The 26,710-nt window shown below is 41.3% G+C and overlaps 1 protein-coding gene across 1 annotated transcript in view; it reads left to right on the top strand.

Annotated features, from left to right (window-relative positions):
• The window catches only part of BRF1 (BRF1 RNA polymerase III transcription initiation factor subunit), a 172,781-nt gene that overhangs the window by 108,352 nt on the left and 37,719 nt on the right, over nucleotides 1-26,710 (top strand). Inside the window, exons 12-15 of the mRNA XM_064713416.1 lie at nucleotides 16,429-16,490; nucleotides 18,598-18,679; nucleotides 18,778-18,833; nucleotides 20,600-20,856. Coding sequence (XP_064569486.1) covers nucleotides 16,429-16,490; nucleotides 18,598-18,679; nucleotides 18,778-18,833; nucleotides 20,600-20,856 — 457 coding nt within the window. The remainder of the gene's footprint in view (nucleotides 1-16,428; nucleotides 16,491-18,597; nucleotides 18,680-18,777; nucleotides 18,834-20,599; nucleotides 20,857-26,710) is intronic.

Consider the following 26,710-nt stretch of genomic DNA (forward strand, 5'->3'; position numbering starts at 1 on the left):
GGCGAGGACCTTTAAAGTCATCTAGTTCAAGCCCCCTGCAGTGAGCAGGGACATCTTGAACAAGATCAGGTTGCTCAGAATCCCATCCAACCTGACCATGGATGTTTCCAAGCATGGGGCATCCACCACCCTTTCCAGGCCAACCTGTTCCAGTGTTTTACCACCCTCAGCCCCATAGACTGCAGACTGAGACAAGACTGAGGTGGTGATGTTTGGTGCTGATGACTCAGACACCTACAGGCACTCAGAAAACCTGGCTAAAACAACTCCCTGCTGATATAAGAATTATTTGATCCTTTTCTGCACCTGCCAAAGCTGGAGCCCAGTAATGCTCACAGTTATTTTGGTGGGTGGCCCCTTTGCAGAAGAAACAGACATTCCTGCCCTGTCCTTCTGCCAGAAAGGGAGAAAAGTAATCAAAAAACTCAAATGATAACCAAATTTTTTCTTTAGAGAGCTGTGGAAAGTGAAATGTGTGGAGGCTACAGAAAGGACAGTGAGTTTGCAGGGAAAGCTGGCTGCTGAGGGGGATGTTAGCCAAGCAATTCATCACAGTATCTGAAGTGTCAGGAGTGGAGGCCTGGGTTCAGTTCAGGGAGTCTCCATGGTCCCAGTTGTTATTGAGAATAAAGACTTATTAACCCAGGTCAAGGAGCCACCAAACGTGGCCTTGGAGGAGGGAAATACAGCACTGGGAGATTTACAAGGCTTAGCTACTCTGGCTTTACCACCGTGGGTAATAAATCTGTGTGCAGTGCTCTGGTGGATCCTGACCACTTGGGTTTGTCTGAAAAAGCTAAAATAATCCTCCATTTAGTGCTTTATTTTCTCGTGGTACAGGTTCAGCTGGTAAAGGCGGTACCTGGAAACTGAAAATCCACCAAAATAAACCCTTTAAATGGAGTGCTGCTTCTGCAAGGTTTTAATGGTTTTGTGCAGCAGTTGTGTTGTCTTGCTTTTGTTCAGTAGCTTTGAATTTAGTTTGAAAAACTAATTCCTATATCCTCTTAAGGATTAACTTCATCACACCCCTAAACACTTCATCTGTTTTGTTTGTTGCTCTTAAATCTGTGGGACTGTCACAGCAGGCAGGATGCATGGGCTGGACTGTGACTTGTGTAGATGACCCCTGTAATTAGGGATTTCAGCTGTGGCACTGTGGGCTCGGGATGAAAACAGCCCTGAGTTTAGCCTTGTGTAATTGTAGTTTGACATTTTTAGTTTGCTAAATGCTTTCATAACTGAAAGGGATTTATTATCCAATAGGAAGAATATTAATGTTGACACTGTTGGCAATTAAAAACAATCCTGGAAACTGAATTTTACTTCTCCTGATTGCTTTTGAAGTAATTTGTTTTTTAGTGTTACTTTAGGATTGGTTCATTTATTAGCTCTTTTTTCCTTGTGTGACAATGAGATAATTGCTATTTATTTTTTATCCTGCAAGCAATTATAATCAAAGCAGCCAAATATAGAGTCTGCTTTGACCTGGAATCAGAGTGACCTGTCAACATAAGGCTACAGTAGTCTTCAGCTTTTCAATTTAATTTTATTTCATAGGCACTCACCAGAATGCATTCAGCAGGGCTGAAAAAATTATGGGTAGAGTTTTGGGTGTTCATTAATTACAGTGGTGCAGAGCTGAAGAAGTGGGCAGATAAGAACAACTTTGGGCTGGTTATTAATAGCAAAAATTGTGATGTTTTATCTGGGGTTGGGTGGACTGTGTTGGGCCAATGTCCCAGGCGGTCAGAGGAGGAGATGCTGGCAGGCTGCCAAGGGAGGGGTAGCTGCAAATTAAGGGAAAATTGCAAACAATTGCCTCTGGGGAGCTTCTGCAGCCAAGTTTTGCTGAAAGGAAGCAGAAGATACTTTATTTTTGTATTTAGCAGTTTTAAGGTAAAGCTCAGCTCTCATATTGACACACACATGAACACACATAAGAATGTAGAAGTTGTTTTCTGTTATGAAATGCCTGGGTATCTACAACTGTGTAGCAGGAATCAGGGAATGAATATGAAATAAGAGTGAGTAAATAATGCTGTTAAGTAGTACCTGGAAAGAAATTTGGAGCAAGAAACAGGGCTCTTGAGACAGGCATAAGCACAGAAGCCAGAAGTAAACAGCTGTGCAGGGGGCAGAAGGGTACCATTTCTCAGCAAATTCACTACCTACATGCCAGGTTTGATTTAGTTATGGTGGGGAAGCCACTGTGTGCTCACAGATGGGAAGGAAGCAAGATGGTGCTCTGTGATCCTTAACACTAGCATGGGATCAGGGCAAATGGCTGATCTGGGGAGTTTTGCTCAATGGCTCTTATTAATTTCCATCTAAAAGTGAAAAATGCAAATCCACACTACCACTGAAGTCAAGTATTAAAATGCAGCAGCATCTTATCAACATGAAATGATGTAACTGGTGGCAGAATTATATTCTGGCAGTGGCTTCCATTAAATAAAACACATTTCAGTGAGAAGTTGCTTTTCCAAGAAGTCTCTCTTCTCACTTCAACCTGGAGTTTTTTGCACTTAGTGGGAGCACTTCTTTTGTGTCTCATGGCTTGGTAGCTGCTGCAGGACTGCCTCAAAGCTCCTGTCCCAAGTTCTTTCCCTGTTTTATGCTACACTGTTTGGATTTGGCTCCAGTCTAAGGCAGAGCAGATTTGTTGGGATGTTGTGGGTGCTGTTGGTTGAGGTTAGGAGGTTCCTTGCCCCACTGGCTCATCCCCTCCTATCTGCTGGCATCAGTGTGGTTGCCTCCCTCACCCAGCTCTGTCAAAAATGTCACAGGTTTGTGCAGGTTTTTAATGGCAGGGTTATTTTGAGGGATGTGTGTTAGGGAATGACACCTTGGTGGGTGCAGCAGAAGGAAGGGGAACAGGGCTGAGTCAGGGGGGAAGGAACCAGCTCCCCCAGTTCAGCTGGGGCTGGAGGAGCATTTCAGAGCATGTCTCTGCAGCAGCAGCAAAGAATGTGTATTTTGGAGGCTGAGAGTGGCATTTGTGCTCGTGCTGAGGTCCCAGTGCTAGAAAAATTTTACAGTCTGTCAGTGACTTGGAATTGGCAATTTCAGGTATGGTCTTGCCCAAGGTCACTTTACATGCAGGGTCTTTTTAGAGAGTGAGGTTGATGCTGGGAAGTTGAGCTCCTGAAATGCAACATTTAGAAATCTGGGAGCAGTGAAGAAGTTTGGTTTAACAAGGTGGGGAGGGAATTCAAAAAGGTACGGCGAATTCTCTCCTGAAAAAGCCTCTTTTTAAATTCAAAGTTTATTGCTTTATCTTGACTTTTAGAAAACCTGCATGAAACTTACTTTGCCTTTGAAAGCCTGATAGAAACTCTTGAAGTACTTTGACTGAAACAGAAAATTTAATAGTGAGGCATTTTGAGCACTGAACGATGTTTGTGGGCAGGTAATTTAAACAGGTACTAATATGGAACAATGTTGTACTTGAAAGGCTGCAACTGGTGTGCACACATAAATGGGGGAAATATCACTGGGAGCAATAAAATCTAGGGATGCTTCATACTTCTTTCATTGCAAACAATTTTTATGGTATGGCCTGTGAAGCAATTGAAATGCAGAGAGCTGACACATCACTAGATTGATAATTCCTCTTGCTTCTTACAGCTTATTCTCAGTACAGATGTCCCCAATTCTTTCTTTCTATCACATTAAAGTTTCTTGTCTGCTTCAATTTCATGCCTGCCTCAAACGTAGCATTTTTCAAAATTGTCCCTCCAATTTATTTTTTTTCGTCTTTAAAAGTTTATATCAGATGAAACCTAACTGCTAGTTTCTATCCCAGGGTTTACACTTAAATTTTTAACAAGCTCGTTTTTAAGATTGGTCTTCCTTGAGAGAGCACTTGGCTGATCCATCAATAATTATGTAGTAATAAAGCAACTGTGTAAAAATGGCACCTTCGTGCTGAACAGATTGGTTTGCAGAGCCACTGACAAAGATGAATGTTTATTACAATTTACTACTTTTGGTTCTGCAGATGCAATAGAGCTATTTTTTCTTTTTGGCTTAAGTGTCACGAAAAGTAATTTCCAATTGTGGAATCTTTATGATAATAAGGATGTATAACTAGGAGAACTCAGACTAACTTTCAAATACCAGCATGAGTTTTCAATACTGGTAATTTAGGAGAAAAAAATAAGCAGAACATTTTTTACTTTATTTTGTTGCTGAAAAATTTTTTTAAGCAATCACTTGGATAGAACCCTACAATATCATGTAGTTACTCTTCTAAATTAATTGCTGTAATATTAATTGTTAATTCTTCAAAAATTGGCAAGTTTTCTCATTTTCTTTGCTGCATCCAAAGATTTCTAATGTTGATTTTACTACAATGTGAAGGAAAATGTAACATCTAAAATTAGCACAAAAGCCTGAAATTGTTGTTCTTGTTTCTTTTTTTTAAGTGCCAGCACAATTAAGGCTGTGATTTATATGACTTTTATTGTTCAAATCTGTCCTCTCCTTTTGCACAAAATGCAGAGTAACATATTCTGTAAGTTTTTATGGCCGGGTAGATGTGTCATTTCAGTCAGCCAAGCTGGCTGATTGCAGTGTCACTGCAGTGATGAAATTGTCTCTCGGTAGCAGCTGAGAAACACCTTGAGCATTAAACTTTAGTGGCTGCAGATGTTGGGATCCGTGCCTCTGGCACAGCCTCTGGGTGTTCCTTTGCTGGATTTCCCGGGTGGTGATGGGGTACCAGGGTCCTGTCAGGGGGGTCAGGGCTACAAGGTGCTGTCATTGACCAAAGGCCAGAATTCCTGGGGTTCCTTCCCTTTGCTGCCTGAAATAGTGACTTGGCCTGGTGTTGGGTCTGTTACCCCAGTTTGGAGGGAGGGGTACAGGTGGTCCTGCTCCCAAAAGGCCCTTGAGTGTCAAGGCTGCAGCTTCATCCCCTGGCTCGCTGGTTTGAGCTGTTCCACAGACCAGTTTGCTGCCACAGCCCTCGAGCCCTTGTGGCAACTTGCAGCTACGTCAGCAAACGCTTTCAACCCAGGTCATTCATTTCAGTTGGCAGTTGCTGACAGAAATGTTCCTTTGCTTGGCTTTGTTTTAGCATTTAATGATTTTTATGTTGGTTTTGATGGCGTGAAGGGAATTGCATGGGAGTGTTTTGTCTGGACTTTAGTATTCTCTGCTTTATCTTGCTAGCAAGATTTAAAATCTTACTCCTTCAGGAGACAGGGCTTTTGTCTGTGCATCTTGCAAGCTCTTCCCTCACCAGTCCCTTCTGTCAGCTCATTATCCTGGGCTTATTTCACTGCACAGCTCATGATGCTAAAGTTTGCTGTGGAAAGAATTTGCCTAGTTAAAACTAGTATCAGGAACAATCCATCTATTCTTACCAAAAGAAATAATATATAAATAAATGTATATTCCATAGAAGAGGATGGTAGATCTGAATTTGAAATCGTGATCTGGCAATTTTTGTAATGAAATTATAAAATGTTATTCAGAACTTATTTTCAGAAGACAGCTGTGGTTTCGTTAATTCAAAATAAACTTTCCTGATTTCAGAGAGATTAGTTACCCGTGGTGCTGAATGTGTTTAAATGAACTCATACAAGAAAAGAACATCACTCTCTCCCAGTGGGCTGTGGACATGTAGTCATGTTCCTGAAAATAGGTGCTAAAATGCTGTATATTATGGAGGACCTGGATTGAGCTCCAGAAAGTATTATTACTGAGTTAATTAAAGAAGAACAACTCTAATACTATGCTATATGCTGTACAATAAAATGGCTGCATGGCAGAAAGAGCCACAAGTTTTTCCAGACTGAGACATGATTTGTTACTTTCTGCCTCTGCAACACCATGTTAAGTAGAGGCCTAATATATTTAAATAAAGAATTAATTACATGTGGATGTGGGACCTGTCTTTTCCAGTAAGCTCTTTGAAATGCTTACTGAGTTTTTGAGATTTAGTAACATCTTTCCAAAGTCTTTGCTTTGCTGTACATCCAATCAACATTTAAGCAGGGTCCTTTGTGTGCCTGTAACTTGGAGAGGATGGCCAGATTGAGGAGAAACTGTGATCAGCAATGCAGAACTTAGCTAAAGTGACACATGAAGTATAGCCCTGTTAGTATATGAAGTTTATATACAAGTCAGATGTTGAGATTAATCATAAGGACAGGTTGCACAAGCAGATGGCTGGCCTTCCTGATAGCCATTAGCTTGAAAGGCTGGCTTTGAAACCAGCTCCATGCTTTATAGGTGAATCATGCTGCTGGGCTTTGTTGGGAAAGGTTATTTCTGCAGCTCCACCAAAACCTCCTGTGCACAAAAGTGCCTTTTCCCACTGTTCCTGGAGGATAAGACAAATTATTCTTCAGGAACTTCTCCACAACTTTGTTCTCTTGGAGAGTTGCAGTGTCAGAGGGCACTGCAGCGCTGTGATGGATGGATCTCCAGCATATGGAGTACACATGCTAATTGTGCTCTGCTTGTGGATCACTCTGTCCAAATGCCAAGGCCTCAGAGCTGCTGCAGGCAAAATGTTAAAATCCTCCTCTGTCTGCCATGCATTGGGGAGAAGGTTCATTGCAGTCAGTAAAATGTAGGGGAGAGGAGGAGGAGGTGAGGGACAGAGCCCATGCCCATCCTCCCCAGGAGTTCCCACAGGAGCTGGGCTGTCTGCAGCAGCCTGTGCTGTGCCCAGGTGACCAAGGGACCTTTCTTTGCTCCAGTGGCACCTGGAGCCATGCTGGCAATGCCTCAACTCTGGTTTGCAGACATCCTTATGTATATAGATAATTGCCTGAATGGACACAAAACTGCCTTGGTCCCTGGGGAAGGGCTCCTACAAGAGCTCTGTTTGATACAGAAGTACTTCATCACCTTCATGTTTCTCAGCCATTAGGCATGGTCAGAGGCAAAAAGATAGCACTTCACCTAACAAGAAACAGTGCAACTGCTGTAATTGTTATTTTAAAATATGGTCTGTGCTGGCTGAAGGTCGCTGCTGTGTAATGGCTGATGCTCTCACCACAGATCTGCATTTTTGTGGCTGCCACCTTTTGAGAATTCAAACCAAGTGTCTCCTACTTCCATGTTTGTCAAACCCAGCTGGTGATCCTGATCAGCAAACCAGTCAGGATCTTATGTGTCCTTTCTCTCTGCTCCCTGTCTCTGATGGTCCTGGCAACATGGAACTCTGCCTGGTACCTCTCTGAGTCCAGCCCCCATCCACCTCAGAGGATTTCCTTTGGGCCAGGTTCCCACCTTGCTTGTGATAGGGGAGCTTCTGCTCTTGTCTGTAGCTCTATTTAATAATAAGAATATTTTTTTATCTTCTCTTTCCTCTCCCCATCTGTGTAATTCCCTGCTTGCTATTTCTCATTAGCAATGAAGGAAGGAAGAAGCTGGGTAACAAAATGAGAAATTTCTTACCTAATAATTTTCTTTCAGTTAACAGCTTCTCACCATTCAGCCCGCCCGGACAGTGTGGTAAATGGCCAGGCCACAAATTGATTTTTTACCTCTAAATAAAGACTTGGGTATATAATTTCATACTCTATGTTTTAATGTTGTCTTAATGCTAATAATTTTCTGCTGAAATATTTCTGTGGTCTGGGTGGCTTCTGGTGGCTGGTGCTGAGCTTGTCACAAGATCTACCATAGATGAGCTCTGAACCTCAAAGGAGGGAGTAGAAATCATCCCACCTTTGCTGAGAGATGGTAAGGGTGACTAGATGCAAGTTATAAGTGGAAAGTTCAACTCATTTCACTTTCTTGCTCAGCTGGGCAAGTTACTTTGGTAGGCTATTTTTGACCTGGAGCAGCTCTTTGGTGCAATTTGTGTTGGAAGGGACCTTAAAGATCATCTAGTTCAACCTCCCTGTCATGGGCTGCCAACCCACTAGATCGGGTTGTGTATGTTCTATAGTTATATGGCTGTATGCATTTAAATTTTTTTCCTGGTGGAGCAGAAATTGATTCAAAATAAATTGAAAAAAAACCAAACCAAACCAAAACAAACAACTATAATAGTCCATGCAAAACTCTAGGATTTGCTTTTAAGTTCTCTGTAGTGCAGAGCTCACCATTGTGTTTTATTTTGTAGGGGGGGTTACAGGAGGAGATTTGCTTCTCACTAACACATCTGCTGGGGTGGCTGAGTGCTGGCCAGCCAAGGACCCTGGGCTTGCAGCAGAGCGTTTAGCGCCCGCAGCAAGACCTGGCGAGTTACAGAAATGATGCTTCAGCACTTAAACACGGAGCCAGCTGTTCCCTTTGAGGCTGGCTCGGGTGTAAAGTGCTCCTGCTGTTCTACATAGTGGTCTGTCAGGATGGGGAGAGCGAGCTGGAGTGGGATGTGAGCCTGGCTGCTTTTGCTGTCGGCTCTCCGGGGTGTTGGGCTGCCCTCGTCTCTGCCAGAGACAGCACTCTGCCCTGGTGAGGTTTGCAAAGGGGAGCTCGTTCACATGCTCATCTTCTCCTTGGTCTCTCCCTTTGTATAAACTGTTACTCTTGGATCCCCCTGCACAGACTTTCTTAAAAATGCAGAAAATACAGGCCAGAAGGCAACAAAAAAAAAAAAAAAAAAGAAGGCTGGGGGAAGGGAAAGGATGAGAAAAGATGCCAAAAACAGCATAAAAGGCAAAGGAGGAAAATGCAGCAGGGAATTGGTGATCGGCTGGAAAAGCACAGTAAGCAGGGGAAATCTGTCTTTATAGTTTTCATTTTATAAAGTCCATAAGTGTTCAGGCAGGAGGGGGTGGATGTATGGATGTAGGCTGAGGTGTGAGTGTGTGGCACTTAGGCACTGGTGCCATGGTCAGTCATGGCGCTGCTGGGTGCAGAAATCACAGACTAGAGAAGACTTGTGTCTGTGCATGGGAGCTCTTCAATTTCCATGGTTTGGCACTGAAAAATATCACTTGTGGTAGTTAGGTTGTATGTTTCTGTGTGAGTATTGGTCAGTTTGACTGTTGGTTCCATCAGCAAAAGATCACTCTTTTGGTGCTGTTCAGAGCAGCTGTTCTCTGAGCCCTCAGTCATGGCAGTGAGATCAGAAGAGGACGACAGGTTGCAACAAGTAGGTTGCATAAACCCTGCTCTTTTTCATTGTTTTCCAAAGGTGTTGGGGGAACGTGAACGTTATTCCAGAAGAAGAACATCTGCTGCTGGTTTTGAGGACAGTGTCAAGATGTTCTTCTGTTCAAAAGCCTAATTTTCAGCTGTATTTATTTTTTGGGAGGTTGAAAGGGTTTTTTTCTTAAGGGCTTTTTATGTTGCTATGTAGTTCAATGAACATGAGCTTACCTTTTCAAAGAAAAGTCTTCAGAATCAGAAGGGTTTTGTTTATTGCTGGACTGGTTTTGTACTACCTGCTTTGAAGAAATACATATTGCAGGGAGGATTTCTGGAAAGAATGGAGAGATTAACTGTTTCTCTGAAGCATTAAGTTTAGGTTAACAAATTTCCATGTCTGTTAGACGAGTGGTATAACCTCTAACTGGATATTAAATATGAGGATGTGGTTTGGTTAGTCCTCCATGGACTATGAGGTGAAACAATAGCATTTGTTTCAGTATAGATGTGCTCTCAGGAAAGCAGCAGGGTTGGTGGTTAGGTGTTTTTTTTGGTTTTTTTTTCAAAATTGAAATTTAATTTATAAAAAATATGTTCACTGTCTAATAAAAGTTCTGTGAGAGTGATTGACTGCAGGAAAAAGCTTTTCTCATAATTTATTCCCATATATCATCAAGCACAGAAACCTGAAATTCCATTCCTGTGACGGGGTAATGGTTCTGAGACCACCATAGGAAGGTGCTGATGGGGGAAGGCTGTCGGGTGTCACTCAGCTGTGCAGGACAGACAGAGCATCTGCAGCTTGAGTCTCAGTGTGGGGAAATGGAAGCAGGCACTTAATAAACATGGGTTTCTAGTTCTGTGCTGCATTAAGGCCCAATGTTGTAGGAAAATCTTTTGCCTACAGCACATGAGCCCAATGCAGTGCCCTGGCCCTGGCTGTTACACTTCTTTGCTTTGTGAGAAAGTCCTATTTTGAGTAGACAGGAGTGAGGAAATAGCTGATGAACTTGTACATCCCAGCTTTTATACAGTCTGACCTTGCCCAGCTGCAATAGCAGAATATGTGGAATTTCTTTTTTCTTGAATTATGCCTTTTTTTAAATTGTGCCTTTTCCCTCTTCGCCCTCCATTTGCACCATTTTGGGCTTAGCCTCTACCCTTCTCACAGTGCCAGGGTGAGGGGCTGTCCCCTGGGTACCGTGCAGAGGCAGGGCTGTGCCCTGGCAGTGCTGGGAGCCCGGTGCCAGCCGGCAGCGCTTCCCACCAGCCCTGATCGGCAGCAATGAATGTTTCTGGGAAGATGGGGCCTCACTCTGTGTGCTGTGATGTGTTTGCTTTCTCTGAGGAACTAGCAGGCTGGAAACTTGGCTTTGCCTGGGGAGGACCCCTTAACCTTGCCTTGGCAGAAGGAAATAATAAAGTGACAGACTTCATTTATCTTTATGCTGCGTGCGTGGCCTCGTGCGCTCCGTACACCACCAGACCTAAATCCTGGCTCTGTGATTTGGCACTGTGAAGGAGTAGGCTGTAATTTTCAAGGTGGCTCCAGGTACAATGAAGTAAAAAACATTTTCTCCTAAATAGAAGCATAAACATCGTGTTTTGTGACCTTATTTCGTCAGCAAGTGCAATTAATTTTGCTCTGCCCTTACGTTTTGTTTTTGTGGAATACTTCTGTAACAGCACATGATTGCACTGCTGAAGGTGAGCTGGGGGAACTGGAGGGGGTGCTTGCTGTGGGATGGGAGCTTGGCAGGGCGGGCTGGGATTGCACAAAGAGGATCCTTACGTGGAGCAGTGGGGTTGGCAACAGCTTAAACCAGCCAGGATTACCTCCCAGCCTGCTCTGAAGGGAGGCTCCTGCCTTGTGTTAGTGAAACTCAGTGTTCTCTGCTCTTATGGCCCCGCAGACTCTGCTCACGGTTTGATGTGTGGTGTGTTCGTTTGCACACCCATCTATCCTTGTACTTCATCCTGTGCTGCTGCTGCTGCTGCTGCTGCAGCATTTTCACATCCATTTCTCTTCCTGCCTGGTCCCTGCAGTGCCATCACCACGGCACTGTGTCTGCCTGGTGCTGCTCCCCTCCTGGTTACCCACTCTTAATGCTCCCTTCACCCCCTCTGGTAAATCAGTTATCTCCCCTCCAGATGGGTTTGTGTCCCCTCTGATCAGCCAGTCAATGATATCCTGGTATGATTGTGCAGTGCCTTTTTTGACTCTAAGCCATCCCCTTTCCTTCACACTCCTTGCAGCTCCCCAGAGTGGCACCGGCATTGCTCATCAATTTGAGATGTTAAAGCATTTCTGCCCATTGGGTCTCTCTGATGGTCTGTGGGAGCTTTTTGTGGCTCCCATTGGATTTAATCCCTCCCTGGAGAGCAGCAATCAATCCCAGTGTTTCTGCTGCCCCAGGCTCAGGTTGTTTGGTTTGTTGCATAAGGATTTTTGTCGCTGAAAATGCATCTCCCAACTCTTTTCAGATTTTGTCATGCTCTAGCCCCAAGTATTTCTTGAATACTGGAGGTGCTTTGCGTCTGGTTTTGTGCCAAATAGGTGGAAAGGTTTCTTTGTTTAAACTCCTTGCTGTGAAACGTTGTGGTGAAGGATGTATTTGCTCCATAGGACCAGAGGACCAAGTGCCTTTCTATTATATCTGCTGTAGAGGATTTCCTGGGAAGTGTTCAGCCTCCATTTCTGTCTGTAAGGAAATCCTCTTATCTGGGCAGAGCAATAAATAGTGCTGCCTCCTGTAATAGAAACAGAAAAACATATTCTTCACGTGGCTGTTTTTAAAAATGTGGGGTTTAAAATATTTCGGGTGGAATGATTCTTCTGTAATAAATCCCCATAATAGTGCACTATGTATACATTTAACTGGCTGCACAGAGGTAGGGAGAGGGGCAGAGGGTGTGTTAAAAGATGATTTAGTGTGTATTTAGTAATGACAAGAACAGTAAATAATCCTACAGGTTTACAAACCTAATCCCCTAGTGTCTGATTGTGGCCCTCATGTCTACTGGGATTGGTTGGGAAGATGTTACAAGGCTGTAAAGGGAGGGCTTTGGGGGAGTTGATTTTTAAATTTTTGGGGAGCTGGCTGGATGATTGATGGTTTTAGGTAGTATGAATGCACTGATTGAGTACCTTGATGGAAAGCTCTTGAAGTGCCTGTCCTCCTCCACTTGCCACAGAGCTGTTGGGTGAGGATGGAGTAGGCTGGTCCTTGCTCTAAGCTTTTCCTGGTGATCCTTTCATTTAACAACTGGATTTGGAGGGAAGGGGGAGAGTATTGTTGTTCTTAATGCCCAACTTATTTTTTGCCTGTGCCCTGCAGTAAAGTGGTTGTTTTTCTTAACAGAAAATCCATGATGTTTCAGAGCTGTGCCACATGATGCTTCTGCTTTTAAATAAGCTCTTAAGAGGCTGGACCAGATGTTGGCCACATCTGTGTTTTTATTTCGTCAAACACTTCATTTCGACCCTTTTATTAAAAGAGAAAATGATAATTTAGAAATCACTTTGAAAAGTTTAGCAGCTAGGAAGATCTTTCTGGTATATAACAAAGCAATGGGTTTGCTTTCCATGCCCTGCAGTGAGCTGTGTAGCATCAAGCACACAGATATTTGTGGCTGGTAGGGTCTACTCCTGTTGGAAACGATTGGCATGGAAATTTTCATGCCAAAATGGATGTGTTTTATTTCAAATTGGCATTCTGTAATGAGACATATATTTTTTTTTTCTCAGTGAAAGCATTAAACTAGAGATTTGAAGGCACCTTCGTTCCTGAAAAACCCATTTAATGAATGCCTATTGCCATGGCAGGAAAAAGGAAGATTTGCAGGCAGAGGGATATCCTGCAATTACTCCCTCTGCTGCTGTTACGGGGGTCTAAGAAATGCTTATTATGTGTAACTTGCTTCTGGATTCTTCTCTGCAATTTAACAGTTGGAGAATGAGTTTTCTGTCCCTGTTGCTAATTGATCCAATGAGAAAAACTGGCACCTAATTCAGTAACAAGTTATATTTAAAATGACAAGTGAAATTGTTCATGGTGCCTGAAATTGCATCGTTTTCAGTCTGGCATGTTAGGGCTGTGTAAGAAAACAGGCACCTACTGTACTGTGACATATTAAATTTTAAACCTCTGATCCAAAAATATAGCAGGGTATAGGAGGAGCAAGGTGTGTAATGATGAAAAGCAGTGGCAGCTTGATTTCAGTGGGGTACTTCAGTGGGATACTACTCTTTTGTTGTTTTTAAGATGCTTTGGCAGTTTTTACTACAATAAATATTGGGATCAATTTATGTAAAGTTGAACAGTGAGTGTGTCCATCACTACTTCCAAGTTTTGGTTTTGTAACCTGTGATTTTCAGAACTTACTGGTGATTTTCAAGATGGGCTCCATTTTTCTCTGTCGATAATTCCAAGCCTGTATCGACAGTGGACAATTCAGTTTATCTGGTACAATGAATAGTGAAGAAAAAGAAGTCCTTTATTTGTTCAGAAATAAACTATTTAGTTTATCTGGTATAATGAGTAGTAAAGAAATATAAAGCCTTTATTTGTGCAGGTAAACCAAATTGAAAATATGTGTTTTTTCTCCCAGAAAAACCCTTGAGGCAACAAGGGGTGGATAATGCAAAGAAGGTGGAGGCCATCCCCCCTTCTGTCCTACAACTTGGTGTATATGGGGGACCCAGTTGAAGTCCCATTTTTGTATGATCTCCTTCCAGCCTAGGAGCCAGGTTATCCTGGTCTGGACTCCCCTTCACTCTGCTGTTGAGCTGTTTTATTTCATGTGATGAAGCATTTCTTGGACCCAGGTAGACCAACTCCTGGGAAGGTTTCTCAGACAGTGAACTATTTGCTCCGTTGCTTGGTGAAAATTCAGCCATTTTGCTCACTGTCAGTTTCTGTCTTGATTCCAGGAGGAGAGATGTACAGTTCTGCCTTGAAGAATACCCTGCCCTCCCTTGTGTGACTCCTCTTCACGCTTTGAATGATTATTCTTTGCTAAAAAAAAATGTCAGTTTTTTAGTTAGTTGCATTAAAAAGGCAGCAAGCCATCAGGATGTATTTTGTCACCTTGTTTTTCCTCCCCATCCTCAAGCCAGGGAGTGCTTGGCCATGTCCTGGGTGCATCCCTGCCTGGCTGGGAGCAGGGTGCCTGCATGAGGAGCTGCTGGCACTGGTGCAGAAAGTTCTGCTCTCACTGCGCTGTGCAGAGCTCAGAGCAGGAGAAAAGCATATGTACTGATCAATTATGGAGTTATTAAAAAATCTTCTGCACTTCTAAAGTATTTTGGGGAAAAAGGGTTATGAAGTAAATCTGGTGCCTGGGACTAATGCGATTGATTTATAAATGTAACAACAGTAAGAAATGTTCTTTAAAGCTTTTTTGGTCAAATTAGCACCACGTTATCTGAGCTGGTAAACTTGATATTACTTTTATGAGACAATCTCAGGAAAAAAATCAAACCATAGTGTTACAGAGGGCTGGAGCATCTCTGTTGTGAGGAAGGGCTGAGAAAACTGAAATTGTTGAGTCTGGAGAAGAGAAGGTTTCAGGGTGACCCATCTCCAGCCTTTCAGTACCTTAAAGAGCTACAAAAGAGCTGGAGAGGGACCTTTTACAAGGGCATGGAGTGACTGCAAAATGGGGAATGGCTTCAAACTGATAGAAGGTTTAAAATGGATATTAACAAGAAATTGTTTACTGTGAGGATGGTGAGACACTGGAAGTTACACAGGTAACTGCCTGGAGAAACTGAGGATGCCCCATTCCTGGAAGTGTTCAAAGCCATGTTGGATGGGGCTTTGAGCAACCTGCTCTGGTGGAAGGTGTCCCTGCCCATGGCTGGGAGTTAGAATGGGATGATCTTTAAGGTCCCTTCCAACTCAAACCATTCTTGGTTCTGTGCTGTTCCTTGTGATGGGACATTTTTGGGGGCTTAAAGCCTCTTTTGCTTGTGGCTTGGGGTGGAAAGTGTAAAACTTTCTGTTGGTTGTTTAAAGTGGATTTTGAAAAGACATTTGTGAGTGTCAGTGGCTGATCCCAGGGATGTCTATTGAGTTGAGCAGCCCTTTGCACCCCCTCAGGAAGCTCAGACTTTATTCCTAACCAGGTGTTTTGCTTGGATTCCCAACCCTGTTATTTCACATACTACAGGCTACTGGTTTAAACCCAACTTTTGCCAAGCAGATAATTGTTTTATCTTCTGGGAATGCTCTTAATTCCAGGCTTTGCTTGACTTTGACATTTGGTTGCCATGATCTGCCACTGGATCCTGGCATCACCATCTGCTGGTCCAGCACTGTGCAGGAGCACCAGGCTGGGGGATCAATCCATCAAAGATCTTGGTTTGTGGGGAGGCACATCCCCAGCATTGGGGAGTGGGAACTGTGAACGTGCCAAACTGTTTTGGCACCACTTTAGTTTTAATTTGTTATTGTTGATTGTTGGAACTTAATTTGTTTATGTTTTTCTGCAAGTGAACTAGTGAGGTCATCTCTTGTTTGATCTTTATTAGATGTAATGGAGATCACCAAGAAGATTGCTTCATTCCCCAGCATAAGTCTTTGTTAAATAATTTGTTTTCTTCTCTACCTGGCCTACATTAATAGTGTATTACTATAGTTCTTTAATGTGATGTGGAAAATCAGGTTTTGCAGCTGTACGCTGTTCTAGTCCCAAATTAAGCCTCAGTTCTGTGCTGTTATGCTTTTTAATGGATGGAATATTTGAAAATTTGTTTTCAGAAGTCTTAATAACTACCAAACTAGCAAAATTGCAGTGAAATTGTAATTATAGAAAGTCAAGAAGAAAGCTGTGGTGTAACTGTCAGCAGTGGTCTGTGCTGCTTCCCTGAAAATAGAAAATATTTTCTAAGTCATAATTTACAGATAAATGACTGACCTATATGTTCTAACAGAGAAATTTTTGTTATGATGAAAGAAAAGTGGTCATCTTTTTGAAATGGTTTCCCCAGCTTCCTGCTGAACATTTGTGGCTGTAAATTAAAATGGGTGAAAAAAAGGTGACTGGAAGTCTCTGGCAGATTTTTAGTGCTGATGAAGACTGTGCTGGTTCCTGAATTTCAAATTAATCCAATGTGGTGGATTTCTGTGCATGAAGTTCTGCAGTGAAAATACTCAGCAACACATTAAACCTCCCAGATGAAGGCAGGAGGATGCAAATCTCTGAAGGACAGTCCTGAAGTGTTGCATTGCTGCAGAACTTCAGTTGCAGTAGGTGTTGGACAAACATATGGGCTGATTAAAATGTGTTCTTTTCTCTAGGTTGCAGTAGGTATGGGACATACCAACATATGGGCTGATTAAAATGTGTTCTTTTCTGCAGGTGAGAATACAGGGGATGGAGAATTAGATCTGAGTGGAATCGACGACAATGAAATAGATCGGGTAAGGTGCCCCGCTGTCCCTGGTGTCTCTTATCCTGGTTGTCTGGATAACTGGGAAAGACAAAATGGTCCTTAACCTGGTTTATCCTCTCTTCAACTGCCTCTTCTCTCTGATCTATAGAGAGGTCTGAGCAATTTCAGTGATCTGAAATCTAATGTTCATGCAAACCTGTGAATTTGGTGTTCCTTGCCCAAGTTACATATATATTTATGAGGCTGTTGCTACTGCTTGCTTTTTACATGCTGGAATAATTATGTTTTAGAATGTCTTTTATTCCAAAGAAAAACTTTAAAAAGTTTGGTGGAGCTCTACATTCATTATTTAATTAAGATAGATTCAACATAGAAGGCTGCCATGGAAACCAAACTGTAAAACCAGTATGTGCAGCTCTTATGTACTTCCAAAGATTTCTGTGATGTTTCCTGGATTTATTTTTATTTGTGTGGCAGCAAAAAATCCCATTTAACATACAGACTGAGTGGGACAGACACATGGCTGTGGAAAGGGGCTTGTTGGAGGCCACACAGCTGGTCAGCCCCTGGACACACCACAGTCCAGCTCTCTGAGCCTGACGCCCTCTCCAGCTGCCACACTGGTTTACAGTGTCATCTGAACAGATAATGCCAGTGCTAAAAACTCATTCTGGGGTACAAAATCACTGAGACTGATGAGGTTGCACAGGAATTACTGATCTCCAAAATGCAGCTGTGAGGTGGGATTTGCTAGGCTGGGCATTAGGGTCTCATGGTCTGAGCAGACATTGAATGGAGGGAGCAGGAAGGCTGAGGTTTTGCACTACAGCCACTCCATAATTAAAACAATCACAGAGGAAGAACACATTTTCTGCTCTTTCTAGGCTCTGTGATGAGGTCATAACTCTGCTTTTATGACTTCATGTTCATTTCTGTGGCAATAGACTGTAATATTGTAAGTCCAAGATTATGAAATCTCTGAAAGCCTAAGAGGGATGAATAACTGAGCGAGGGAAAAGTGTATTTTACTGTTATGGCCCACTTTTAATAGAAGCAGATGAAAGAGTGAAAATATTGGTCTGATAACCCAGGACTTGCACAGCCATTTGCTCTCCTGTTTAGCCCTTGGAGGAAGGACTGCATTAGTTTCATTTGACTGGAATTATTTTCCTGCTGAAATCCTAGATGTACATCTTACTTTGGAGAAAATCTTGAATGCTCAGACCCGAAAGATGGAGAAACCTCAGATTGCTTTTCTTGCACTTAAACAATTTTACAAGTCTCAGGTGCACTGCTTAAATCTGCAGTGTCTTGTTCATGATGGATTACCTCATTTGTCTTCTCCATTCTGCTGTTCTTCACTCCCAAACAGCATCATGTGTAGAGAACTTCTGTTTCATTGCTAATTGTGCTAAATACTGGGCTAATTTTTACATTTAGGTCATCTACAATTAAGTAATTGCTACCTATCTGTCTATTTATTTCTGTGATTCATCTGGATAGTCCTGGATGTATTTTACAGCTCCATTCCCACTAAAGATGTTACGGAGACTGGGTGGAGTTAACTGCAAAACCTCGACATGTGGTTACTGAACCCAGCTGTCTGAAATCTCCAGCAGTCTGAGCTGGTTCCCTTCACACAGATGTGGCCATTGAATTAATAATCTCAGTGTAAAGCTTCACAGAAACCTACCCAGAAGACACATGTTTTTGTTTTGGTCGCACAGGGCAATGGTTCCCGTCCTGTTTTGAATTACAGACCACCATCAACACACAGAATTACTTGCAGACAACCACGTTGTCTTGATAACCTCTTGTATCATCTGAAAGAGATCATAAACCCAGGATCATTTTTGTTTAATTAACAGACCATGTATAATGAGTCCTGGGTGGTTTTGGGTCACTTCATCATAGTTTGGAAGCCAAGCACTGTTTTTTGAAAACAGGTTGTTGCTTGTACCAGCTTCAGATGTTACTAGAAATGTTCTCTGATTGTCTTATATCACTCATGTTTTCTTTTAATGTATTTTTAAAAATGGGATATGGAGTGGCTTTGCCAGTGGTTTTTCAGTTCAGTTTTTTCTGTGATTTTCAATTTGATTTCTGAAAGTAGATAAATTTGTTTTCTTTTTTAGTATATACTTAATGAAGCTGAAGCTCAGATAAAAGCAGAGCTATGGATGAAAGAAAATGCAGATTATTTGAAGGAACAAAAAGGTAAATATGTAGGACTGAAATTTGCCTTTTGGCTGGTGTTGCTGAAATATGCAGTCTTGTGTAATTTTCATTCTGGTTACCCTTTTGTCATCTTTCAGAAAAGGAAGCAAGAATAGCAAAAGAGAAAGAACTTGGGATTTACAAGGAACACAAGGTATTAAATTATGTGTTAATTGTGTCTGTTTGAAAATGTCTTGGAAATATCTGCTGATCAGCTTCATGTAGATGTATGGGCATAATGGTACAGGTCACCACTAAAGGAGCAAAAGCTACAGTGCATCTAGCTGTTACTGAATTGCAAGGCTGTATTTTTTTAGGTGGTGAGTAAAACACTTTCTTGCCCAAACTTTTATTTTAAATTGCTATTATGAGAAAATTCTGTGCATGTCAAAGTCAGAGCTAGCTCTTTGCATTTATGATTGCTCTTCTAATTGCTTGCTTATTAAAATACAGGTTTTAAGACGTCTGATTTTTTTTTTTAACGTGTGCGTGGGGAATTTGTTTGTACTTGCCATAACTTCAGTGGCTTTCCTTGCTCTTACAATAATGATTTCTTTATGAAGAACTGAACAGATCCTTGTTACAGTCACTTGAAGGGGTATTTTGTTCTACCTTTCATAAAGAATGCAACGGTTATGTTAACAAATGGCATGTCCTGTCTCCATGTTTAGCAGTTTAAAGCAGCCTAATTGGCCGTATATTCACGATTTACAGCATTAGTATTTTGTGTAATTGAGCAAGTGACAACTCCAATCTTCCATATACAGCTAAACCCATGTTAGTTTTTAGCCTGTATATCCTCTATCTTTTTTTCTGACTAATGTGAAAGGCAGAGTTTCCTGCTTCCCCTAGGTATTTCAACAATAAAAACAAAACCAGACAATGAAACACTGTTTTAGACTTCAGAGTTTCTCATTCATCCTGCATTTATACAGACATGGCAGTCTACCAGCAATTTTCAAAATTGTATGACTCCTTGGCACTGCCAAGTAGCCCAAACACCCACTTTTTGTTCGGACAACACAGGAGTTTTTCTCTAACCTTTTATTGTTTCTGACAGCTCGAGTAGAACTTGATTAATATGGTGCTTTCCAATTTCAAGGTAGCACTTGACCCATGTAGGTAAACAGAGGGGCTATTATCCATTAAAAAATAAATCTCCTGCAGAGCTTGGTGTTAAAACCTTCCTTTGAATAGGAAAATGCCAAATGAGAAACAGAGGTTCTGGGTTGTTTTCTTTTCCCTACCTACCCAGGCATGGAAAGTTGTCTGGTGTCATTCCTGCTTGCCTGGCTCTGCGCAGCATCAGCTGGGAGAGGCAGCTGCAGGTGGCAGAGCTCCTGTGCCTGCAGCCTCCTGCTCCCTGTCCCATGGCATCCCATCCTTGGGAAGGCTCCTGCTCCTGCTCTGGGTCCTTGACAGCGAGGAGGAGGAGGAGGAGTTGGGCAGAGCCTTTCCCACGCTGCCTTCAGATTTGGTGTGAAACACGGCCACCGTTCCGTGGTGCTGTCAGTGCTCTGGGAGTTGTGACCCAGCTCCACTCTCACTTTAAAGGCAGTTTTAGCAGGGGAGGTTCTTTATTTCCGTGCTGTGAGGTCCCTATTCTTGCAACAGGAGCTCACTCCCTCTTTCTTTTTTATTTTCATACATGAAAAATGGCCCATCCTTCTTCTTCCTCTCTATTAAGTAAAGAATTTCTAATAAACTCTCTGGGCACTTGGCAAAAAAGCAAACATTCATCTCTTGGAGAAAAGAGACCCTTTGATCCCATTGAGTGGCAGGAGAGGCTTAGCCTGAGCACATCACCTGCATCCCCCACATCAGCAGCACCTGAGCCAGGACTGCTGCACTCCAACTTGCCCCTCTGCTTCGTGGAAACTTTGTTTGTACCTACATCACTAATTTTATATTTTAATTAAGCCAAAGAAATCTGCAAAGAAGCGGGAGCCAATTCAAGCCAGCACAGCAGGAGAGGCAATTGAAAAGATGTTAGAACAGAAGAAAATCTCGAGTAAAATTAATTATAATGTGCTAAGGGACCTGAACAGCAAAGGAAGTAACACACCAAAGAAAGAGGATGACAGCACTGATGACAGCACCAACACCAAGAAGCTGTCAAGAAGAAAATCTATTGCCAGTAGGAATATAGCCAACCCTGTAAACAGTGTGGGAAAAAGGTACTGCAATTGTTCATTTATATCTCTGTCTGTGAGACTGTCTATGTATCTTTCTAAGCCAGACAATGTAGGGACTGAAACATTTGTTTGAGGCTAAAATAATGTCGAGGCTCTGTTTTTATTTATTTTGCCTGCACTGTCATGGCAACACCTTATTTATAGTTCACATTTCAGAGCTTTGCTTTGGTGTAGGTTAATCATCCCAAAGCCAAAAAAGCCACAAAATCAATGGAAATTCATAAATGTGAATCTATCAGTCAGGGACACCTTTTTTTCATAAAATCCTGACATTTGCTGTCCTTCCTTTAAGTTGTGTGTGTGAGCTGACGTGACACTAAATGTTCGAAAGCTTTTCCTTTTTGCTTGATTTGAAAACTGTAGTTCCCATCTGTTTTGACAGCTAGCTGCTTTGATTAGCTTTTATTTTAGTTTTATTCCAAACTTTTGTTGTTAATTGATGACACAAATACAAAGCTTTACAGTAAATATGCTTGTTGGTTTTCTGCTCTGCATTTGAAAATGTTTTATAGTGTGATGAAAGCTCCTGTTTTAATGAGAGAAATGCTCAACTTGCTGGGCAGATTTGTAGTGTGCAGTAAAATGTATAAGGAGATTGATGTGTCAAGTCTGCAATATTCAGCTATTTTATCTGTCTGTGGTTTATGAAGTCACGTTGGATCATCATATGAATAATTTTGACGTATAGTAATTTCTTACTTAGATTTTATTTATTTATTTATTGCCTATTTATTTACTGCCAGGATTATAGACCAAATGCCACAAGGAAATCTCAGTATTTAATTTTGAAATATAAAATGTTGTCTCTGCACAGTTGTTCAGATTTAGGCATGTGTTGAAGCTGGGTAAGGGACCTGGGAGGGCAGGAGAGCAGCCACCTACAAGGTGTGAGAAAACATCTGTTTGTGAAAGAGCAGGATGCATGGGGTGTCTGAAAACATGATGCTGGGAAGGATACTAAGTGCAAATCTCTCAGAAGCTGAGGAAAATAAGGATGGCAAAGCCCTTATTTTAACTTCATTTGACAGTGAGGCCAGAGCCATGGGCTTCAGTTTGAGCTGAGAAGCCAAATGCCAAAGTCACTGGCCCCACTGTCACCAGATACAGATTTTTACAGTATACCAGACGTCTTTTCTTCTTTACTCTGTATTTTTGGCTTCATCTTCATTCAACTTCTCATTCTCAGTATCAAAAGCTTTGCTTTCCAGCTGTTGACTCACTGGGGATTTTAGGCTCCCCTGTAAGTTGCACATAAATTTTACACAGGTAAAGGATGGGGAAGATGCATTGAGGATTAACTTAAGAGCATTTAGCTTATGCTTTATTTGCAGTTAACAGGTATTAATGAGTCATATATCTGGTATTTCCAGTAAAGTAGGACCAATTCAGTTGTCTGAAATGCATTGCTGGGTGGGAAGTAGGGGCTGGCAGGATCCTGGTTGCATTTTAGAGCTCAGCAATGACATCCAAGCTGAAGCTCCTTTGCCACATCCCAGCCTTGTCACTGCTGAGATTTGCAGAACTGTTGGGCCCTTGGAACTCCTGTTGAATTCAGCATGTAAAACTCTTAACAGGTGTTAAACCCTTTGGAAAATCATGCCATAAATATTTAATTTAACAGTGGTGCAACTTGAAAAGGTTTCTAAATAAATACAAATCAGTATTTTCCAAAAGCAGCTAATAAAACGTATTTATTTTTTCCTCTTGAGAGCCTAAAGTACATCCTTAAGATGCATAACAGAGTTTCCTGATGATGATTAGCAGATCTCAGATACAATGAATTTTGCAGCAGAACACTTCAGAGGAGGTTGAGGATACATGCAGATAAGTGAGCTAAGAAGATTTTGCACTCCTGAAGTAGGCAGTGCTCTTGCTTAAATATTATCAAGGACTTGACAAACATTAGTTGGGTTTTTTTTCCTTATAATTAAAGATTTATGACATACTTTTGATTTTTTTAAATGCCATGCCTTTTAAATGGCATGCATAAATTTCTGTGTTCTGCATTGTTCTTATATGCCTTGCATTCATTGCCTTTGTTCAGCACTGTTCCTTTGAGAGGTGAATGGCTAAATACTTTCCCAGGGATACAAAAATCATGATAATTTATATGCAATTAATAATAATAAAACTCCTGAACATTGCTCATTAGAAAATGAATGAAGCAGATAATCTGTCTTTTTCCAGGAGACATTTGCAGAAATAGGATCATATGGTTTGGGTTGGAAGGGACCTTAAAGATCATCTCTTGTTTTGGTTTGTAGTGATTTACAGGCCTGCGTATTTATCTTTATGTATTTTAAATATTTAGTAAGCTGCATCTGACTGCAGTATCACTCTGGATAACCAGGCTTTGATCCAGTCCTTTAGTTCCTTGGAGTTGTAGTCAGATTTTAAAGAGCTATTTCTTTAGTCCTGATCCCAATTAAAAGATGCCAGAACAGGCAGTACCAAGTTACAGGATGGGAAACGAATCCTCATTCTTGGTGATTAAAGCAGTGCTCCTGTAATGGTATAAAAATGGAAATTTATATATATGTATATAAATATCTTTCTTGCTTTCCTTTTAAGTCATTTTACTTACCACACCAGATTTGGACAGATGATGTAGCCAAGTTTGTCATGTATCTTAAAATTCATCTTCATATACAGTCTGAATCACTCTGGAAATAGGAAGTTGATATTAATTTCTATCTTTCTAATTGCTTCTTGCTCTAAAATAGTCTGTGCTGTTATTTCCACACAGGGAAATTCAGATTATCCCCAAAGAATGGGTACCCCAACTAGACAGGGTGCAATGTCTGTGTGTTTTGTGGTTTTTTCTTTTTTTTAATATCACATAAAGTAGCAGTTACTGTGATAATCAGTTTAAAATACAGAAAAGCTTTTGTTTCCTGATGTGATAATGATAGGCAAATTTTACAGTCTTGTAAAAAGTTGTTGATTTGGAAAAAATTTATAAAGAGCTGAAATGCTAAGCAGGTCCCAGGAATATGCTTGAAGTGGATCGTCTTTCAGTTGGTGGCCCTTTTATTAGAGCTTTGTTGATATTATAATCACTTAATGGTTACTTGGATTTCAAAGACAATATAGTTTTATCTATGTCTTATTTTATGAAAAATTCTAGTTTTGAAATCTCAGAAATGTTTGGTAAATTCTGCAGTTTTGGTAGGAAGGTGGTTCAAAGAATTCTTCCAAAGATCATGCAGGTTTCCCCTTGTTAGGTGGGCAGATATTATATACATCTGTATTTTCAGAAGGAAACTGATGTTTTGAACTGGTTTCTTTACTGTGAACTTTGCAAGCTTTAGAAAAAGTCTGACTTTCCTCAGACACATCTCCCAGAATTATACTGGGGGTTTACTTAATTTATCTGTCAAGATGGTAGAGGACTAGTAATGACAATGTAAGTAATTTTAGGGAACTTTATATTGTGTAAATGTATTTTATTCTGTTTCTTATTGCACTTTTGTTCCAGTGAGTATCACGACTGGTGCTTCATATGCAAAATCCTTTTCATTCCCAGTGTGTTGAAGATGTGGCACAGTGAATGTTACCATAATAGATGTTGCAACTCTAATTTCAATTACCAGTTGCACAATTTATCTTCACTAATGTTTTTTGTGCATATGAAACATAAGAATAATATGTTGAACTCCAAGAAAAGAACAATTGCAGCTTCAAGCTCCTTAAAATCTGAACTCTAGTTAGAGCTGTGCTGTGCACTGGAGCACTTCAAGTTCAATAAAAATCGTTTTAGGACTGAAAGTATTTGGTTAGAAGCTTAATAATTTATTTTATATTTACTTGAGCTGAATTTTACAACATTACATGTAAAGTGAAATGTGTTGTACCAAGAAAATGTGGAAACAAGGAAGCTTTCAAGTTACTACTTTTAAAAAATTTTATGCCTATTTCTTGCTATGTGCTTGAAATTGGTAATGATATCAGAAAAGACAGGATCCATTATCAGGGGAGTAAATGTGTCAGGTTAATCTCCTGAAGAATTTGCCTTGCAAGAAATGAAGCAGGACTGTGAAGCACAGTGGAATCCGTTCTAATGAAACAAGGTTGTTCTGAATGGAACCATATGAATATATAATAGCAAACCAAATCATGCCTGCTATGAGTATGACAAAAACCCTTGGTAGTGATCTCAGATCTGATTAGATTTGAAAATTCACCTCCAGATTGTCTCCTCAGTCTCACTGGTATTTGCTGACTGTCCATATTGCCAGTACAGCTTGGTGCATGGCTCCACCAGTGCTTTAGAGCCATGGGGTTTGGGTATTGGGAATTGTGCCCTTTCAGTACCAGGGGCCTGTTCTGCTGCTCAGGTTCCTGCTCTAGTTAAATTTTTAGCTCCAGTTAAATTTTTGTTAGGTTTTCAATGGGTGTCACAACTCCAGAAAAATCTTCTTTATTAGGGAGAATGTATGAGATGCTTTTCTGCAGCCTTGCATGTGACATCTTGTTTACCCTGATAAATTGCTTGGTGCTTTCTTGTATCTAATTGGAATCATATTTCCCTGGAGGGTAAAATATGGGCAGAAGCCTAATTTTGATGCTTTGGAGGAGCCTGCAAGGAGCCACACTGCCAGGGAGCCTGGGGAAACAATGAGAGGCCCTCAGCTGCCTCCCCCAGCCTCCACCCTTGTTTGCAGTTGTCCCTTTTTGGTGTCCAGGATGGGGTTTTTGCTCTGTAAGGGTGGGTGCTCCAAACTCAGCTAAAAGTGTGAATTTTGCCCAGAGCAGCTGTGGCTACCCCATCCCTGGAGGTGCTCAGTGCCAGGTTGGATGGGGCTCTGAACAACCTGGGATAGTGAAAGCTGTCCCTTGGGCTGGACATGGTGACCTTTGAAAGTCCCTTCCAAGCCAAACTGCTCTATGATTCCATGATTCTATCAATGCTCATTCTCCATTGGCCATGGCTTGTCACTGATTTTTATAAAACCAAAGGAAATGGGTTTTTCCATGGACAATATTTTTAGTTCTACGTTATGAGACTGGTATTTGTGGAGGGGAGGAGCATCAGCTCATGTTTCCCTAATGACTGAGGCCAATCCAAATCAACATGAAACAATGCTCAGCTTGAATAATCTAAGGGATTCCTGAGCATCTTAAAACCTTTGTATTAGTTAAACCAGGTGATTACAAAAGTTAGAGCTCTTTTGATTCGCTGCATCAATAAGAATTGTTGATTCAGAACCTTCTTTGTTAAGAAAAATGACATTGCAGTAATAATGAAAAAGTTTGGGAATGGGTATTTTAAAAGTTCCTTGTCTGCAAGTGGTGCAGTGGAGTCTGGTGGGTGTCTGCAAAGAGTCCTTACAGGTTGGCAATTGGTGATGAAGCAAAGCTCCTGAGAGGGACAGATGCTGTGTTTGGTGAATATGAAACTTCTGAGAGTCTTTTCCATGCTGGCTTTGGTGGTCATTCTCTCTACAAATGGGGCCTTTCAGATGAGATCTTAGTATACTCTAATTTTCCACCATATATTTTTATTTTTCAGAATTGCCTTTGGCCCTTTGTCTAATTTGCTTTTGATATCCTATTTTTCTCTCTCGGCTTTGAATTCTGTTACAGGGTTTGGAATTCATGTGTATTTACTCAAAGTGAGATATTAGATTTTATTTCTTTTCTTGTGCTACTTTAGACCTTCTTTTTCTATGTGACTAAAGGGGTAACACTGATTTCCCACCTGGAATAAAATTCCTTACAAAAGATACTGTGATTCCTTGCTGAGATGGTAGTTAGGAGTTTATTCTGTAGCTTAGGTGTTATTTGATATTATTTAGTGTTTTGTATGGAAGTAGTCTCATGCTGGCTGCAGGAT

This window comes from Zonotrichia leucophrys, chromosome 5 (assembly GCF_028769735.1).
Source record: "Zonotrichia leucophrys gambelii isolate GWCS_2022_RI chromosome 5, RI_Zleu_2.0, whole genome shotgun sequence".
In the NCBI taxonomy this organism is placed as follows: Eukaryota; Metazoa; Chordata; class Aves; order Passeriformes; family Passerellidae; genus Zonotrichia; species Zonotrichia leucophrys.